General features: G+C 31.8%; 2 protein-coding genes across 3 annotated transcripts in view; both read left to right on the forward strand.

Annotated features, from left to right (window-relative positions):
• Window positions 1-158: 158 nt before the first annotated feature.
• On the forward strand, window positions 159-9,477 carry LOC126879414 (general transcription factor IIE subunit 2). Its single transcript, XM_050642420.1, has 6 exons — window positions 159-322; window positions 373-480; window positions 1,886-2,048; window positions 2,787-2,987; window positions 4,391-4,571; window positions 9,188-9,477. Exons 1-6 carry the CDS (start codon window positions 261-263, stop codon window positions 9,352-9,354), a joined length of 882 nt encoding a protein of 293 aa, XP_050498377.1. The 5' UTR covers window positions 159-260; the 3' UTR covers window positions 9,355-9,477.
• Window positions 9,478-12,942: 3,465 nt separating this feature from the next.
• Window positions 12,943-20,088, forward strand: part of LOC126879416 (liver carboxylesterase 1-like) — a 52,755-nt gene continuing 45,609 nt past the window's right edge. Inside the window, exons 1-3 of one of the 2 annotated variants that reach the window (XM_050642423.1) lie at window positions 12,943-13,046; window positions 16,288-16,535; window positions 17,142-17,295. In XM_050642423.1, coding sequence (XP_050498380.1) covers window positions 16,290-16,535; window positions 17,142-17,295 — 400 coding nt within the window. In that variant the 5' untranslated portion in view covers window positions 12,943-13,046; window positions 16,288-16,289. The remainder of the gene's footprint in view (window positions 13,047-16,287; window positions 16,536-17,141; window positions 17,296-20,088) is intronic. The other variant, XM_050642422.1, reaches the window with a different exon arrangement.

Genomic DNA, 20,088 nt, shown 5'->3' on the forward strand with positions numbered 1-20,088 from the left:
CTTATTCAAAAAACTTCTGCTATAAACTAACGGTAATTTATTTTTCACAGTTAAATATAATAAATGTCATTTTTTAAGTATCACGTTTATAGTAATAGAAATTCAATTTAAAAATAATTAAAATCGTAACTATATTGCGTACATTACAGGTCCAATGTTAAGAAGAAGTTGAAATAACCTCAAAACACTGACTTTGACGTATATCTTGTTTTGATTATTTTGTTAAATTCCTTTATGGTTTAATAAATATTGCAGATAAAATGGATCCAGCTCTTTTAAAAGAGAGGGAGTTATTCAAGAAAAAAGCTTTAACCACTCCAACGTAAGTAGAAAATAACATTGTGACAATATACACTCATATTTAATTTTTAGGGTTGAAAAGAAAAAGGCAGAATCAAAACCAGAACCCTCAAAAGATGAAAAGAAAAAATCCAAACCATCAGTCAGTAGTACTAGTGCTCCTAAACTTGATATTAATACGTAAGTATTTATTACCATTATGTTTAATACGAATTTTCTTTCATTATTGTCTATAGAACTTATTTCTAAAATATATTGCATTTCATAACATGTTCTTCTTGTGTTGCTGTTTCTTTTAGTGGACGTTAACAACGACACTGCTTTAAAATTTGTCTCTGTCCAATGCGGCTCTAAACAAAGATGTTGAATCAAGGCTGGTCAGCTCTCTGATATTTTTAAGCTATGAAATCTGGCCCCTACTGGGACCTCGTTTTCATTCAATCTTCCCCTGGATGATCAGTTACGTGAGGCGGTACTTTTCGTTTTTCATTTATTATGTGTCCTAGGTAACTAACTTTTCTAAATTTGATGATCTTTAGCAGCTCGCTATCTGTACCTATTCTCCTCAGGTCTTTTTTGTTGGTGGTGTGGGTTGTTCAAGGTATTTTTAACAGGTTGACTGCCATGGCGGGTGTATACACCCGCTACCTAATTTTCCCAATATGCCCCGGCAGGCGTATACGCTCGCTATGCACTTGACTATGTGCTCGCTATGTGCTTGGCATATGAGCCAATTTTTTTATTTATATATGGGCAGTCAACCTGTTAAGATATCCTTCTATAAAACCAGAAATCAAAGGCTTCTGTTCCATATAACAGTATTAACCATACACAGCAATGTTGAAAACGACATATAAGAGTGATAATGCATGTTATAAAATTAGCTTTTAATTTTGATAAAGCCTTGTTGGGCTATCTCTATTCTCTCTCTTACTTCTTGTTTATAGTTAAGTTGATTGTTGAACCAGCAGCCGAGATATTTGTATTGGTCTACATATTCAAGCTGTTGGTGGTTTTGTTCTTTGATACTTTCATAACTTTGGTTATCCTAACATGTATATATATATAGCGACTGTTTTACAGCATCATAGGCTGTTTATCGCAATTTGAATGCCATTGTTTTCTGTTTTGCCATGAATCTATTTCTATATTTCTTCTGTTCATGGCTATATTGATCCCTTTTCCCAAGACTTTTTTGGTCTTCCTTTTTTCCTTCTTCTTTTTGGAATCCATTTCCAGGTTTTAATTGGTAATCTCTTATCATTCATTCTTCTCATGTGTCCGTACCAGGAAAGTTGTTTTCTCTCTATCATATCCGTTAATGTTGTCTCTACCTTGATCATTTCTTTTATTCTATCTGTTCTTACATGATCGTGTAATGTTAATCTACAGCATCTTCGCCAAAAATTATTCTCTACTGTGTTTATTCAGCTCTGCATTTTCTTATTTATTGTCCAGATTTTTGAGCCATATGTAACTGTCCTAACATGTAAAAAGTAAAAAACCTGAGATTAAAAAATTATGTAGAAGCTTCATTATCAGTAAATCAGTTATTCAATTTATTAATCATTTGCTTTGCTTCTAGATACAAGACCTCTACTGGAAGTACTCAATATCGCTTTGGAGTGCTAGCAAAAATTGTTAAGCATATGAAAACTAGACATCAAGACGGAGAAACTTATCCATTGACACTAGAGGAAATTCTCGATGAAACAAATCAACTCGATGTTGGCAACAAAGTTAAACAAGTAATAATCTTAAACTATGTTACTAATATTTTTTTAACAGGTTAAGTGCCACATACAATTGGGTAGACGCTAGTACTCCTCGTTGGTGCCAAGACAAAATATTGAGAACTGCGCAGGAGTGCCAGAGCTATATTTTCTTTATATTTATTATCATAGAACAATTTTACAAGTACCATTCAGTTTCTCTTGGAACAACCAAGATCACACTGAAGCTTGACCACCCAAGTGGGTGGACATGATAATATTTCAGTAAAAGACAAAATCAATGTTCACCCAAGAGGGTGGACAAAAAAATAAAAAAATAAGCACCACAGAAATGCAACTCTTTTTTTGCTTTGCCAAATTGTTCAATTTTGGATTTCGCTAGAGAATGGTTGGTAGATTTTGCTAACCTGGGTATTCTAGAGCTTACTTGTTCTTGGGGAACATTCAGCAAGGAATAAACAATTTTCATTCCAAATTTTTCAATACTAATAATTCTCCTTTTATTCTGTTGCAAGTTAGAATAATATATTATGTAAGGTATAATTTTATGATAGATGTTCCGAATATAAGATCATCAGCTACCTATGATACCATCTAATGGATTATTATAAGCTTATTTATTAGCTATCACGTCATCTATTGAAAAGTTTAGGCAAAGGCCATTTGAATTTATATTTAAATTATTATACGCCTCTTTTTTAATATTCAGTGTAATGTTTTGTAGGTGATAAAAAATATTTATCATACTTTTAGTGGCTGCAAACTGAAGCACTTTTAAACAATGTGAAAATAGAAGCCACACCAGAAGGCAAGTTTCTTTTTAAGTCACAATATAAGCTAAAGGATAGAAAAAGTTTATTGAAACTATTAAAGCAACAGGACTTAAAGGGTTTAGGAGGAGTTCTGATGGATGATGTTCAAGAGTCACTTCCACACAGTGAAAAGGCTTTGAGGGTAAGTATTTATATAAATATTTGCCAGCATATTAATATTTAAAATATTTTAATGAATAAATAAATAAATTTAAAATAAACTTTTTCACTATACAATGTCGGAAAATACTAACCTAGAATGACAATTAACTTTACTCGTTAACGTTGTGAAAGTACTTTCATGTTTTTTTTTGTACTTTTGCCTCAAATTATTTTTATTCGCATCATTGATTGGATATTTATTTAACGCATTCTAAACGTCAACCCATTATTTATTCATAAGTAGAAGTCACTTTAATATGCAACTACATGTCGACGAATACATAGTTTTCTAAGTTCTATGTATAATAATCCTATGCTTGAGAAATAATTAGATAAACTATTACGCACTGAAAGAATGGTTTGGTTTGAACTATATTAGTAATCATAATGTATTGACCTGCTTTGAAAACTCTTTTTTAATGTGTTCTCTTGTTTTACTCTGATCCTTAACAACTATATTATGATGAATGTTTCGTTTGATAGGTGGGCTATTTGGAAAGTGTCCTTGCAAGCTATACATGATATGTTTTCCTGCTTATTTTCCATATTTTGCAGGTTACAGTTCATTTGTGATTCTGCAAAGCAAATTAATAGCTTACCAGTCCATTTCTTTATTCATCCTTTTCAGGACCCTTTTTTTGTTTGTGACGTGTTTTGTCCACCATATTTTTAGAATTCTTCTATACTATTGATTTATCTACCCATTTGAGTTCCATCGGCATCGATACTTTGATGTTGATTCAAAACAGTTCGTTCTTTGTGCCTACCCTCTATTATGGCAACGCTCGTTTGAGGTCTTAAATTAACGACTCATTAGAGGAAAAGCTTTAGCCAGTAAGAATAATTGTAAGAACATTTCATTTTTGTACAATCCTTCGAACGATCAATACCTACTGTTTTACAGCCTACATTAGACCGGTAAGTCTATTATTGTCATATTTCTAAATTGTTCCCCCAAATTAATCTGAATTAATTGTTACCATTACAGACCCAGTGATCACTTATATTTGCCTGAAAAATATGTTTCAAAAATCTAAATCTTTTCATAACCTTGCTAACATGGAACTGTCTTTAATGTTGAGCAAAAATGGTAAAACCACTAGGCAAACAAACATTTCTGATTAAAATGTGAAGTCCATATGAATTATATCAATAGTATTAGACAAACAAAACTGTAAAAAAAGATGGATCTTTCTAATTCAATTCAGAAATTACTTGTTTCACATTTTCATTACTAGAACAATTTACTTTCATACTTCTTATGGTGTACAATAGGGTGGACCATCGACTGTCTAGTGTCTAACGATAATCTAAAACACTCAAATTCTGGCGAAATATACTAACTATTATTAGCTAATTAGTATTTTGCTTTGCAAATTTTAGATATTGCAAAACCAAAATGAAATAATTTTTATAACTCGGCCTATGGACAAACGAAAAGTATTATTTTATAATGATAGAACTGCATCACTACCTATTGATGAAGAATTTCAAAAATTATGGAGGTCGGTTGCTGTAGATGCAATGGATGATGCCAAAATAGAAGAGTATTTGGATAAACAGGGTAAGTATATAATTGACAGTGATTATTCTTATAAGTGCCTTCTTCTCTACTAAGACTATAACGATCGCATTGCAGAAAAGTCATAATGATTAAAAAGGGAATATCAGAAGATACAAGAAAGAAACGAAGGCCTCGTTGTTCATTATCGGGAGCTCTATTAGGGAGGGTATGAATATGACTAATGGAAAAATAACAGATGGATAACATGTATATAACTCTGGGTGTACAGATAACTGAGGATGGCAGCGAGGAGGAGGAAATACGGAAACGGATAATGTTTCCAGAAACACGCCAGAATCCCGACACGCCAGAATCTCGAAAGGCCAAAATCCCGACATGTGACAATCCTCGCATAAGCAAAAATCTCGACCACTACATTTAGTCTGGACTGATTATCGGAGAATAGGACATTTTTGGGAAAAGTTATTTACCAGCAATTTTATTGCTGGAATCGAATCTTATGATTGTATATATTAATAATATAGATATGCAAACTCCGCAGATAGTGTGCTACTTTTTTTTATAAACAAAGTGGCCCGAAAATCGTGTTTTTTTCAATTTTTGCTCTATAACTCCAAAGATTTTAACTTTACACCAAAAACACCCAAATAAAAATTCACCGCAATTAAATTCTGCATAGAGACGTGTTTTTTCCGGTTTACTTCGACGAAAACTTTCCCCGGAAAAGCGGGTTTTTCCAACAAAATCTTTAATTTTCAACTAAACTTTTAGATAAGTAGTTGTTAACCAATAATTAAATAACTTGGTAACGTAAAAGCCCTTTCCGTATATATTATAATTCCAGAAGCCGATGGAAATTGAATGAACAGTTTAGCAACAATTGAAATGTTAATTAAAAATTTACGGTCGCTATAATAATGACAATAATTATGATGCATAAGAATAACTATGATTTTTTCATAAAAAGACACTATACCTATCTAATGTACTTTACAGAATTGAAATTGGACTATTTAAGCGGCCTCAGGAATATTTTAAAATTATAAACAATTTTTTGGCTTATAAACAAATAGAATATCTCGGGAAATATTAAACTAAATTAAATTGTGAAAACGGTATTCGAAAGACAGCGGCAGGACGCTTCTTTTAAAAGAAAAAACTTTTAATGATATATTCCTGAGCTACAACCGGTCAAAGTTGACCGAATTTTACGGCAAAGATATAAACAATAGGATTATAATTTTCAAACCATCACCTTTTTATTTTTATCCTCTTTCTCCACACCAATTTTCATATCTTTAAAATCCTCATAACATATATTATTATAATAAAAACTATCGATAATACGTGTGAAAATTGCCAAAAATAGCAAAATTCCAATCAAAAGTTAGGTTGCAGAAAATGTAACCCTCAAAGTTCAAAATCGGTATACGTTAAAAAAATGCATTTTCTCGGCTTCCCATGGAGCAATTTCCTTCATTCTTTTTTTGTTCCCAAGTAGCTCGAGTAGAGCCATCGAACTAATGCATTATTAAATGTCAAACTTGCTTTTCTTTTGTTATAATAAATTAATTTATTTATTATAACACAATATTTTAATTTGTTTAAATAAAAATTGTTTAAATAATTATACAGCTTTCAAATGAGAATATTTATGTTTTTAACTTTATAAGGTACACTTGTAGTAAGTTTATCTAAAAAAAAGCCTACAACTGGAAAAAATATGTAATTTTCTGTTCTTATAAATAAATTAATCTATTATAACAAAACAAACGCAAGTTTGACATTTAATAATGCGTTAGTTCGATGGCTCTACTCGAGTTATTAGGGAACAAACAAAGAATGAAGGAAATTGCTCCGAGAAAATGCATTTTGTTAACGTATACCGATTTTGAACTTTGAGGGTTACATTTTCTTCAACCTAATTTTTGATTGGAATTTTGCTATTTTTGGCAATTTTCACACGTATTATCAATAGTTTTTATTATAATAATATATGTTATGAGGATTTTAAAGATATGAAAATTGGTGTGGAGAAAGAGGACAAAAATAAAAAGGTGATGGTTTGAAAATTATGATCCTATTGTTTATATCTTTGCCGTAAATTCCGGTCAACTTTGACCGGTTGTATCTCAGGAACCACTAGTCATAATTAAACGTTTTTTCTTTTAACCCTCCGTTACTCGCACACGGTGTATGAGATCGGCCCTCTAAATAACTTCCTATAACTCTGATTGTAGTGGAAATTTTGAACTGCTGCTGCATATACCTCTTCAGTCATCAGTCAACTGTGGGTGAAGTCCAGGGGCAGTGTAAAAAAGAGTATTGTACTGTTATTATTGGGCAACAGGGTGCGGTACACCGGGTGTGAGTATTTTTCACAAATTTTTGTGTTTAACTCAGACATCGACAGTTTTAATTAGTAATGTAATTTAAGATCTTTTTCTTATTTTCAATGTTTATACATTTGTTTATTTATATTTAGATATAGATTACGAGAAGGAGAAGCAAAGATTATTAAAATTATTTGAGGAAGTATCGACTGACGAGGAAACGTAAGAAGATGATGACGAACAAAGTTACTTTTATTAAAGTAATATAATGTTGACACAAACGCATATCTACAAAATTATATCGTCGGTGATTCGGCAAAACCTCGTATGAGAATTTTTCTTTTCCAGAATTTAGTTTTTGGCCCTGTCAGAAACTCCACCAAAAAACACACATGTCAACGTAATGAAAATGTCATTTCGTAACTATGTGAAACGTAATTAGGTTTCTTGACATTTTTATTACGCCAACATATGTACCCCTTAACGGAGGGCTCTGACAGGGCAAAAAACCAAATTCTGAAAAAAATTCTCATACGAGGTTTTGCAGAATCACCAACAATATGATCATATATTCATTAAATAATATAATTGTACACAATTTTGCAAAAAAAAAATTTAAATATTACTGATCCATATTTTTGGACCCGTTCTTCTGCACCGTGCGCGAGTATTTGATCACAAAAATTGGCGCGAGTAACGGAAGGTTAAAAGAAGCGTCCTGCCAGTGTCTTTTGAATACCGTTTTCACAATTTAATTTAGTTTAATATTTCCCGAGATATTCTATTTGTTTATAAACCAAAAAATTGTTTATAATTTTAAAATATTCCTGAGGCCGCTTAAATAGTCCAATTTCAATTCTGTAAAGTGCATTAGATAGGTATAGTATCTTTTTATGAAAAAATCATAGTTATTCTTATGCATCATAATTATTGTCGTTATTATAACGACCGTAAATTTTTAATTAACATTTTAATTGTTGCTAAACTGTTCATTCAATTTCCATAGACTTCTGGAATTATAATATATACGGAAAGGGCTTTAACGTTACCAAGTTATTTAATTATTGATTAACAACTACTTATCTAAAAGTTTAGTTGAAAATTAAAGATTTTGTTGGAAAAACCCGCTTTTTCCGGGGAAAGTTTTCGTCGAAGTAAATCGGAAAAAAACACGTCTCTATGCAGAATTTAATTGCGGTGAATTTTTATTTGGGTGTTTTTGGTCTAAAGTTAAAATCTTTGGAGTTATAGAGCAAAAATTGAAAAAAACACGATTTTCGGGCGCCATTTTGTTTATAAAAAAAGTAGCACACTATCTGCGGACTTTGCATATCTATATTATTAATACATACAATAATAAGATTCGATTCCAGCAATAAAATTGCTGGTAAATAACTTTTCCTTGTATTTTGCTAATTGACCCAGAGTCATTTTGAATATTTATTGTTTCCTTTTCAAATGCAATACCAAATCATATTATAGAGTATTGAAATTGAAAAATTAATTACTTACTAATAAGTACGGGTACTAATTATTATTATTAAAAAAATCTAATTATTAAGAAAAAATCATTAAACACTTCATTTTATAATATAAAAGCTATACTTACTGAAATGGAAGGTTGTAAGTGACATGATAATATCTATTATACGAAAGTAAACTTGAATTCAGGATTTGATTATACATATGTTATTGGACTATATTTATATTGGAAAAAAAATAATTTAATTCATATAACCAATTAGAAATTTTATTTAGAAAATTAGTTCATATTAAATGGTAAATACTTATGGCCATAAATCAAAAACCAGAAATAAATGTAATTATATGTTAAAAAGGAACTTATCAAACCTGTCGGAATTCTAGCATGTCGGGATTTTGGCCTGTCGGGATTTTGGCGTGTCGGTATTTTGGCCGTCGAGATTTTGGCTGTCGGGATTTTGGGGTAGACCCCAAATAATTTCTTAAAAATGTATTTATCCAACATTCTAAAAATACAGACACATACTGACATCAAAAATCCTATTACTATTATAGATAGCAGTCTACGATCAAAACAAAATAATAGATTATTCTGAATGTAAGTTAAATTCATATTGTTAATCAAAACTTCAATTTTAATGGGTGAAGGCTGCAATCTGTTGAACCAAAAAAGCTTTTCAGGTCCCCAAAAACGCATAAGGGCCCAATACTCCACAAAGAAGGATGGAACTAAAGAGAGATAGAGAGAGAGAGGATGAGAGAGTTTTGGGCTTGACCTTCTTTTCATGTTTTTTTCTCTCTAGAAGTCATTCATCTTACATTTTTTAATTAAATTTTCAGGTATTCGTTCCATGCAAGACCACGGACCCAAGAAACCCATGGCTCCGAAAAGAAAGAAACCTGGCACAAGAAAGAAGACATTCAAGAAACCTCGTGATAACGAACATTTGGCTGATGTATTGGAAACATACGAAAACGATACACTGACACAGAAAAATTCCGTGTAGAAGTATTTTTGATGAATTTATTATTAAGAGTTGGTCTTTATTTTATTTAATAGTTGGTCTTTATTAGTTTTATTGATGTATACTATTATAATTTTTAATAAAATAAAAAAATATAACGGTAAATGACGCTTATTCTAGCCATGGTGATTTGTTTCTGTCAAATTGAAGTTGCATGATATTGATGTATATCTTATTAGATTTATCTAACAATAAAACACTGAAAACTTTTGTTTTCTATACTTCCACAAAATTTATTATAACTATGTGACTACAGCTGTTTCGGCAGAGTGCCTTTCTCAAGTGATTTAGTTTACTATGGGTTTGCCTTTTTAAAGTCTTTAACTGAAGAGGTTGAGGAGTGGGGAGCTGTTTGTCTCGAGTTGACCATTCAGAATTATATCTGTATTTTTTAATTTATTAATTTCCATATATTCTAATAAAGACAGCTTAAGGCCTTTATTTTGAATATGCAGAATTTGAAACTCTTCATTAAAATAATGATTATATCTAGAAGGTGAAGTGCGTATGTAGAAGTGTCTGTTTTTCTATAGTTGAAAGCCCTTTTGTGTTCTGCTATCCGTTTTTCAAAAGTTCTGCCAGTTTGACCGATGTAAGTTTTCGGACAGTCACCACAAGTTAGTTTGTAGACACCACTCTGTAGTTGTTTTCTCTTTCGGCTCTTATTGTTCTTAATATATTTGCTTAAGTTGTTAGTTCTGAAAGCTGGTGTTCCTTTCTTTTTTATGTATCTGGCTATTTTTGTTGTTATTTTGCCAGTATATGTGATAGAGCAGAAGGTACTGGGTTCTTTCTGTGGTGGTGGATAGACTAATTTCTGCTCTATCACATATACTGGCAAGATATCAACAAAAATAGCCAGACACATAAAAAAGAAAGGAATAACACCAGCTTTCAGAACTAACAACAACTTAAGAAAATATATTAAGAACAATAAGAGCCGAAAGAGAAAACAACTACAGAGTGGTGTCTACAAACTAACTTGTGGTAACTGTCCGAAAACTTACATTGGTCAAACTGGCAGAACCTTTGACAAATGGATAGAAGAACACAAAAGGGCTTTCAACAATAGAAAAACAGACACTTCTACATACGCACTTCACCTTCTAGATATAATCATTATTTTAATGAAGAGTTTCAAATTCTGCATATTCAAAATAAAGGCCTTAAGCTGTCTTTATTAGAATATATGGAAATTAATAAATTAAAAAATACAGATACAATTCTGAATGACCAACTCGAGACAAACAGCTCCCCACTCCTCAACCAACCTCTTTAGTTAAAGACTTTAAAAAGGCAAACCCATAGTAAACTAAATCACTTTAGAAAGGCACTCTGCCGAAACAGCTGTAGTCACATAGTTATAATAAATTTTGTGGAAGTATAGAAAACAAACGTTTTCAGTGTTTTATTGTTAGATAAAATGAACTTCCATCAAGTACATTAAAACTCAAGGACATTAAAAAACTTAAGGCCTACCCACCTATCAACCCTTAAAGTCCAAAATTGTTTGTAACTCTCCCCTGTACCGGTTCGTAGATAATTCGAAGCATTCTTCTTTTTCGGTGCCAATTAAGGAATTGGCACCGAAATTTAGGTTAGGAATTAGGACACCGGAGGTTGGAAATTACTAGCAATATTTTTGAGTCATGACATCTGCTTCCTTCCAATTCCTCTGCGGCCCCCATTTTACATTTCATGATAAACTGAAGGATTATGTACCGATCTCCTCTAAGAGCATGCTCTAGGTATGACATTTTTCTTATTTTAATAGTTTTCCCTAATAGTCTAGTCGCAACATAGGGGATCCCGTAAGCACTTTTAGCTCGCCGCGATTTTATGGTGGTATTTTAGGATTTTTGGGTCGCTGAAGTGTTTGGAAGCCCAAATGTGGTGCGTTTAATTGTTATTAACAAATTATGGTAAAATTAGGTGTTTTTCAGGAATTATTAGAAGCCCTGTAAATAAATTGATAAAGTTAAGGTCTTTTCTGGTGCATTTTTGGTCGCTGAATCGAATGCGACTAGTCGCGATTACTCAAAATATGTTCTTATTTTGTTAATAATAAACTAATTGTTTATTCGCCGAAAAGCTCGAATTGCGCTATCTACAGCAAGTTTGTAGTCTTTTTCATAGTATTTTTATATGCTAAATCGATTGTCACTAGTCGTGATAGCTTAAACCACGTTCCGACTTTGTTATTAATAAATTATTGCAAAAATAACGGTTTATAGCACGTTTACTCACGGTTTTTGCTCTAAATTTTAAAAAACCACTTGGAATGACATGAAATTTGTCATTCACGTAGCTAACATGTCAAACAAAACAAGTGATATTGTGCCGATGTGTGCTTTTACCCTGGGGGTGAATTTCACCCCGTTTTGGGGGTGAAAAAAGAAACCTTTAAAATAAGTCCGGAATTGGATAAACTGATTAATTCTAAGCAACTTTTGTTCTATACAGTTTTTTCACTAAGTCAATACTTTTCGAGTTATTTGGTTTTTTTGTTGAAAAATGAACATATTCACTCGCAAATAACTCAAAAAGTATAGACTTAGTGAAAAAACTCTATAGAACAAAAGTTGCTTAGAATTAATCAGTTTATACAATTCCGGACTTATTTTAAAGGTTTCTTTTTTCACCCCCGAAACGAGATGGAATTCATCTCCAGGGTAAAAGCACACATCGGCACAATATCACTTGTTTTGTTTGACATGTTAGCAACGTGCATGCCAAATTTCATGTCATTCCAAGTGGTTTTTTAAAATTTAGAGCAAAAACCGTGAGTAAACGTACTATAAACCGTTATTTTTGCAATAATTTATTAATAACTACGTCGGAACGTGGTTTAAGCTATCACGACTATTAGTGACAATCGATTTAGCATATAAAAATACTATGAAAAAGACTACAAACTTGCTGTACATCACGCATTTCGAGCTTTTCGGCGAATGAACAATTATTTTGTTTAACAAAATAAGAAAATATTTTGAGTAATCGCGACTAGTCGCATTCGATTCAGCGACCAAAAATACACCAGAGAAGACCTTAACACTATCAATTTATTTACAGGGCTTCTAATAATTCCTTAAAAACACCTAATTTTACCATAATTTGTTAATCACAATTAAACGCACCACATTTGGGCTTCCAGACTACTTACATTGGATTCAGCGACCCAAAAAACCTATAATACCACCATCAAATCGCGGCGAACTAAAAGTGTCCACGGGACCCCCTTTGTTGCGACTAGACTATAACTCACAAACTCCATTTGCTGTATTTACACAGTTAAATGTTCTGCATCGCTCCAGGGTATTTGGAGCAATTAATTACAATAATTACAATACCTATGATCAAATGCAAATTAAAACATACGAAATATTTATTACTTATTGATATATTTTGTACAAAATGACCATTATAAATTGAACTATATAATCACAAAAAAGTGTCCGGGATTTTTTATCCAGCATCATATATTTATTAGTTTGAAATAGGTATTTAAACGACAAAAAAATTAATTCAACTATATAAAGTATCTTGTTTATCTCACCGATGATATAAACGTGTGGGAGTGTGTGATAATTCTAAAATATTCCTTCCTGTTGAACCGTTTCATAATGATTTTTTACAATAATTAAAACTGTTCAGTTTGGCGAATAATACAATCGGTAAGAGCTGTATAGATTTTAATTTATTACTTTTAAAATTATCAAAATATACTAACATTAGCTTATGTTAAGTAATCTTCTTTGGCATCATAACCCTGGATGGGTCTTTGTCTGTCTGGCTATGTCCTTCCATTCGGATCTCTCTTGCGCACTTCTCCTCCACTGTCTTATATTCATGGTTTTCAGGTCGTCTTCCACGTCATCCAACCATCTCGTTCTGCTCCTTACTTTTTTCGTCTTCCCATCGGTTCCATTGTTTATATTTTATTTGCTATTTTTTATTGTCTTATCTCTGGATACGTCCCAGCCATGACATTATTTGACTGTTCCCAAATCTCACAATATCATACCCTTCATTCAATTCATTAACCTCATTGTTTCTCATGATTCTCCATTTGCCGTTTTCCTCTTGCACCGGGCTATATACTTTGCTCAGTATCTTTCTCTCAAATGTCCTTAGTCGGGCTTCATCTTTTTTTTTTATCATTACCGAGGTTTCAGAACCATAGGTCACTGCGGGTCTAATCAGTGTTCCGTGGATAGTCATTTTGGTTCTTTTGTCTAATATTAGGAAATGGTTGAATGCTCGAATAAATGAATTTTAAAGTCAAAAGGCAGATATCGAGCACTGAATTTAATTAAATCTTGCCCAAGTATACTTTCGCTCACAAGAGCATCCTCAGGGGCATCTGAAATAAGTAAAGAAAACGCCATTGTAGAAGAGGAAAAAAGTTACAGACTTCGACAAAAAATCGAAGGTGATATGATAAAAAATACAAAAACGTTTCTAGACTTACTTCGTCAATAAAAAGAAGGTATCCTCGAATGTCATTTAATTATTATAGATCATTTTGGTGGCAAACTTAAATTAACAACTAACTACACACTGAACAAGGGACAAACATATAAATTAAATTGCCAGTAGGTTCTACATTTTAAATATGAAGGCAGAGGTTCTGTCTCCATATTTAAAATGTAGAACCTACTGGCAATTTAATTTATATGTTTGTCCCTTGTTCAGTGTGTAGTTAGTTGTTAATTTAAGTTTGCCACCAAAATGATCTATAATAATTAAATGACATTCGAGGATACCTTCTTTTTATTGACGAAGTAAGTCTAGAAACGTTTTTGTATTTTTTATCATATCACCTTCGATTTTTTGTCGAAGTCTGTAACTTTTTTCCTCTTCTACAATGGCGTTTTCTTTACTTATTTCAGATGCCCCTGAGGATGCTCTTGTGAGCGAAAGTATACTTGGGCAAGATTTAATTAAATTCAGTACTCGATATCTGCCTTTTGACTTTAAAATTCATTTTGTCTAATAGTTCAGGGCGCATCTGTTTTGAGATGGACGTTGAGAGGTGACTCATATTTTTTTGCAGAAATTGGTTGGAATTAACTCATATAATAATATTTGAGTTATCCTCCCGCTCAAAAAGGTCGGGAACATTGTTTAAATAATCAAAATGTCAAAAAATAAAGGAAAAATTCGATTTTTTTCTTTGTTTTTTGATTATAACTTTAAAAGTATTCACTTCCAAGAAAAGTTGCACTGACATCAAACTTACGTAATTAAATTTGCTACAATATAGGATTAGTTAAAAATTTTAAAAATTGTCACCCTCGTTGCAAAATAGCAATAATTACGAAAAAATCATAAAAAAACAAGTATTCGCATTTTACGTTTTTCAACCATCTATGCTACACTTAGGCCCTTCATATTTTACCCAGAAAAACTTTATGATTTAATAAAACAATACTGAAAATTTCAATAAGAGCGGTTCAATAGATTTTGCAAAATAAATTTTGCAATCCAGCTTTCGCAAAAAAATTAATTGTTTCAAAATATTGCTGGACTGAAAATAAAGCAGATAGCAACTTGAAATTTTTTTTCACATATATAAGAATACTGTACCTTTCATTTGCAATTTGCAAAATTAACATCGGTTAACTACCATGGCGTCAGGAATTTTTTTAAATAAACGATTCATTTTTGGTGCTACGCGCAGGACAGCGGTGTACGATTCACACAAGTTGATTTCCACCCAAATATCTAATATATTATTTTCTTACTGCATATTTTGTTGGATTTTAATATTTTAATTCCACAAAAATTAAACTAATTTGATTATTGTTTGTGAAATATTGTTTAAACAATTGCATATGTTTAAAAATAATAAACTTTTATTCTCTAAGTTAAAATATATGAACAAGGAAAGTTTTTGCTAAAAAAAGTGTTATTTCAAAGGACAGAGTACTTATGTGTTTTTATTTTGCAATAAACAAATTTATTTATTTATTTATATCGAAATGTACTAAAAATTAAAATTTATAAATCATTATCAAAGGTCATTGGAATGCCCAATCAGAGCAAACGTATCCGCTGTCCTGCGCGTAGCACCAAAAATTAAAGTTTATTTAAAAAAAATCCTGACGTCGTGGTAGTTAACCGATTTTAATTTTGCAAATTGCAGATGAAATGTACAGTATTCTTCTATATGTAAAAAAATTCAACTTGCTATCTGCTTTATTTTCAGTCCTGCAATATTTTGAAAAAATGAATTTTTTTTACGAAAGCTGGATTGCAAAATTTATTTTGCAAAATCTATTAAACCGCTCTCAATGAAATTTACAATATTGTTTTATTATATCATTAAGGTTTTCTGGGTGAAATATGAAGGTCTTTAGTCCTAAGTGTAGCATAAATGGTTGAAAAACTTAAAATTCGCATACTTGTTTTTTTATAGTTTTTTCGCAATTATTGCTATTTTACAACAACAGTGACAATTTTTAAAATTTTTAACTAATCCTTTATTGTAGGAAATTTAATTACGCAACTTTTATGTCAGTGCAACTCTTCTCGGAAATGAATACTTTTAAAGTGATAATCAAAAAACAAACAAAAAAATCGAATTTTTCCTTAATTTTTTGACATTTTCATTATTTTAACAATGTTCCGGACCTTTTTGAGTGGGATGATAACTCAAATATTATTATATGAGTAATTTTCAAGCAATTTCTGCAAAAAAAATATGAGTCACCTCTTAACATCCAAATGTACTAATATGTTTACATATGCGCCCTGATCTATAATGATTTCGATGCCATTAATTTTTTAGTAGCATAGTTTCTCATCTCAATATTTCCAAGTTTCAGTGAAATCGCAGATCCTCAAGTTTTTGTCTGAGTGATTTGACATGGAATGTACCGAATATATTAAATTAATAGTTTACTTTTATAGGCATGATTTCGAGCGTTTTCCTTGTTTTATTTTATCTTACAAACCCATCATTTTGCGATGAACGAGGCCCAAGAGTAAAGAGAATAGTCGGAGGAATTCCAGCAGAAGAACCACCAGCAGATGATCCTACTATATTTACAAATTTTGCGGGTAGATCGGCCCGAGTACAAGGGATTCTGGATTATCCGCATTATGTCTTTAGAGGTATCAAATTTGCTTATCCGCCTGTAGGAAAAAATCGGTTCCTGGTAAGTACTTCCGCTTGACAGTGATATAATATACCATTTAAAGTTACAAAAAAACTCGATAAACAGATTTACTAATGCAATGGTGAGGTATTAAAGAAAAGGGTCAATACTCACAATCTTATCCTTTTATTGATGTTAAAAAATTGGCTTCCGGTTTCGGAACTTATAATTTATGTCCCATCATCAGGCCAGAATAACTGACTATTTTAATGACCCTTTTCTTTACCTAACCATTGCACTTATGGACTCACACTTGCAACTGTTTCATCATTAGGTTTACTAATATTCTAAACATCTTTCTCTGTTATTTGTTGTTAGTTTCTCTCTTGTAGTCTCCTTCTTTGTCCAGTTCCTTCTCTATAACTTCTTATATATGATTTTTGTTGTTTCTTCCCTTAGTTTATGTATTTTAATTATTTCCGTATTTAAGTACTTCTTATAAGTATTCCTGAAGTATATCTTTTAGTATCAAGTAACATTCTATGTATACTCGGTGTTGTTTATATCTTGTTAATTCACCTTTGGCTTTGAATACTTTTGATTTATCTTCAAATATAAATGTTATTTTGATACAGATATATTCACCTATGTAAATGTTATTTTTAGAGACCGAGGGAAAAATTGTTAGATGGCTTAATTAACGCTACATATTATGCGCCTCCTTGTATACAGCCACGGCCTGGAACAAATCAAGTTATTGGCAGTGAAGATTGTTTAGCTCTTAATGTCTTTACTCCTGAACTTCCAACTGGAACAGAAGGTAAATAAGTGAATTTTTTTTAATAATAATACTAACCAGGTAGAGAGAACACTCAATAAGTAGTACAAAAGCCTTACAACAATTATGTTTAAAAACTATTACATCATTTTTAATTATTAAGTCACAATACATTAGGTAGGGTGAGCCAGGAAGCTCACTTTTCTGGACCAGTTAGCAATCTTAATACACTTTTGGCCAAGAAATGCAATAGCACTCAATACTCCACAAGGACAGATGTAACGGGATAGGAAGGGTATAAAATCCAAAGCGAACCTGCAACCTTGAATTGGAATTAGATAGTGAATTGAATCGACTGATGGATGACGAGTATAATGAGAGACAGTCTCATTTATTTATCCCTTTCGGAAAGTTTAACGCACTAGAAACTTGAAACGTACTGATGTGATCTTGATTATTGATATGAGATAATAATTTTATATGTCATTTAATTTAATCAATGCTTTAATAATAATCTAATTAATTTACCAGATCATATATCAATATGTTTTCAATCTCAGGGCTTTTTATAAAATTAAGTACTTACATACGTGGCTTCTAAGTATTTCTTAATGGTTCCTAATCGGGATAGGAAAGAAAAGAGTAAAATAATAACACATATGGGTTACAATTGTAATCAAAATATTGTTTATTTTATTTAAATGGCAATCACTGCTTAATATTTGCTATATCTTATTATTCTTAAACATAACATTTACACATGGGAATCTTATTTCCTTTTGTTTTCCAATTGAAAGTTTTTATTAACATTTAACTATTATGATTTATTAGCAACAATGCTATTTAAGTTTGATGAAACTTTTCTGATATTATTGATTATGTTTCTTCAATTTTAAATGTGGTATTTAATACGAAAAACCCATACATTCATGTCCAAACAAATGAGACTGACCTTTTTCTGGTGAACTGAGAATGTCTTCACACAAGACCCGTTTCCTGCTATCCTTGGCTGCAATCAAAACCTCGTCCTGGCTTCCAGTAATGTTCTCCTTTGAAACTAGCTCGTATAGCTCTCGCTTCCTGCTTCTGTCGTGATGCTGTGTTCTACCTTTTTCGAAACTGCAATCAGCTACCGGGAACTCTTGGCCCAAGGAGGTTCTTTTACTCTCAACCTGGCCTACCTCTCGTTCCACAATAGATACTCCACACTCACGGAACTACACCGGCTTTCTCACTCTCCGTACACTACCGTCTACGACTCGACTTCACTTCTCGACAACTCAAAACATTCTGATCTCTATTTGTCATTCATTCCCCTACTTTCTAAATATCCCTTCCAGATTCACAAATCAAAATTCCACCACCAACTCTCATTCGCAGTATTCCTCAAAACCAATTTTTAAACTTTCTAAATATGCTTAATGGATTTCAAAGAAAATAGTTAATTCCCATTCTAAAATTACTTTCTACTATATACAAATTTTAATGACCTATTCTCTATTTCCACTTAGTCTTATTTAGCATCGGCTAATGATCGATCCTTCCGCGAACAAACATAATTACCTATTATCGATTTCACTTGAGTCTTATTTAATCACTTCTTAAAATTAAATATAACAATTTTTTGTATACAGGTTGTTCTAAATTTATATGCCCGTGGTTGAGAAAATTGAAAATATTTTATATTAAATTGAATTCTGTTTATAATTATCAAAATTTAATTTTCATATCAAATAGAAATATAACAAATCCCCGCCTTGTATTCGATAAAATTTATCTGCATTTTTAAATAAATTTTCTCGAGGCAAAACCAACTCCCTGTATATTTCCTTACTTTAATCTACGTCTTATACCCCTTCTTCTTGTATTACTCTAATTAGTCCCACCTGTAGAGTAATTGTTTCCTTATTTTCAGTGTCCTCATCCTGTGTTAGAGTGTCGGCTATTATGTTGTCTTTCCCTTTTTCCCATATCAATCTTCTGTCTTTTTCCTCAGATTTTTCACATACTTTTACCGTATATTCTGCATCCTCGTTTTCATATGCCTCCTCTTCAAATGCCACTGTTTCGATCATATCTTTTTCGCTTTCATTTGTTAGCTTTATTTCTTCTTCTCCTGAGCTCATCTCTTCTTTTGAGGAATCCCATTTTTCTTTTGCTTTTGATACTCTCAATTTTTCTTCTTCTGGGCTCAACTCTTCTTTTGAGGAGCCACAGGTTTCATTTTCTTTTGTCTTTTTCTGAATTTTTCTCCCTTTTCTTCTTTGTCCTTGCTTCGTTGCCAAATTCATTTCCACTGTTTGTTCTTTACCTGATTCGTCCGTATTTTGTTTCTCCTGTTCCTTGTCCTGTTCTTCTTCTTTTTCTTCTGTTAGATTCATCGTATTATTTTTAAAATCTATCACTACATGTTTTTCTGCCAATTCGTCAACTCCTACTATCATGTCATGTGACATGTTTGGCATTATTACACATTGTAGTGCATACATCTTCTTACCCAGTCGTACCATTATTCGTATGCCTTCATTTATAGTTGCCAATGTCCGTTTGTTTGCGCCCACTAAATTTACCCTAGGTATTTTGTAAATTAAATTTGTTAAGTTAACTTCTTCTATTAGTTTTCTGTTGACCAATGTTATTTCTGATCCAGTGTCTATCATAATTTTAATTGGTTTCTCGTTGATAAATCCATCCACAAATTTTAAATTAACTCCATTTTTCTTTTCGTTGTTTCTTGCCAATTTAATAAACTCCTTGGGGTTACAAAAGATTCCTGTTTGATTTTTGGTTTTTAGTGAGCGCCGTCGTGAAAAAACGCCGGTTGCTCATCGTAGT

The sequence above is a fragment of the Diabrotica virgifera genome, chromosome 2 (assembly GCF_917563875.1).
Source record: "Diabrotica virgifera virgifera chromosome 2, PGI_DIABVI_V3a".
NCBI classification, from domain to species: Eukaryota; Metazoa; Arthropoda; class Insecta; order Coleoptera; family Chrysomelidae; genus Diabrotica; species Diabrotica virgifera.

Coding starts and splice junctions, on each gene's coding strand:
- LOC126879414 (XM_050642420.1), top strand. CDS start 261: ATGGATCCAGCTCTTTTAAAAGAGAGGGAGTTATTCAAGAAAAAAGCT. Junction 2,988..4,390: donor ACAGTGAAAAGGCTTTGAGG/GTAAGTATTTAT, acceptor TGCAAATTTTAG/ATATTGCAAAACCAAAATGA. Junction 4,572..9,187: donor AGAGTATTTGGATAAACAGG/GTAAGTATATAA, acceptor TTAAATTTTCAG/GTATTCGTTCCATGCAAGAC.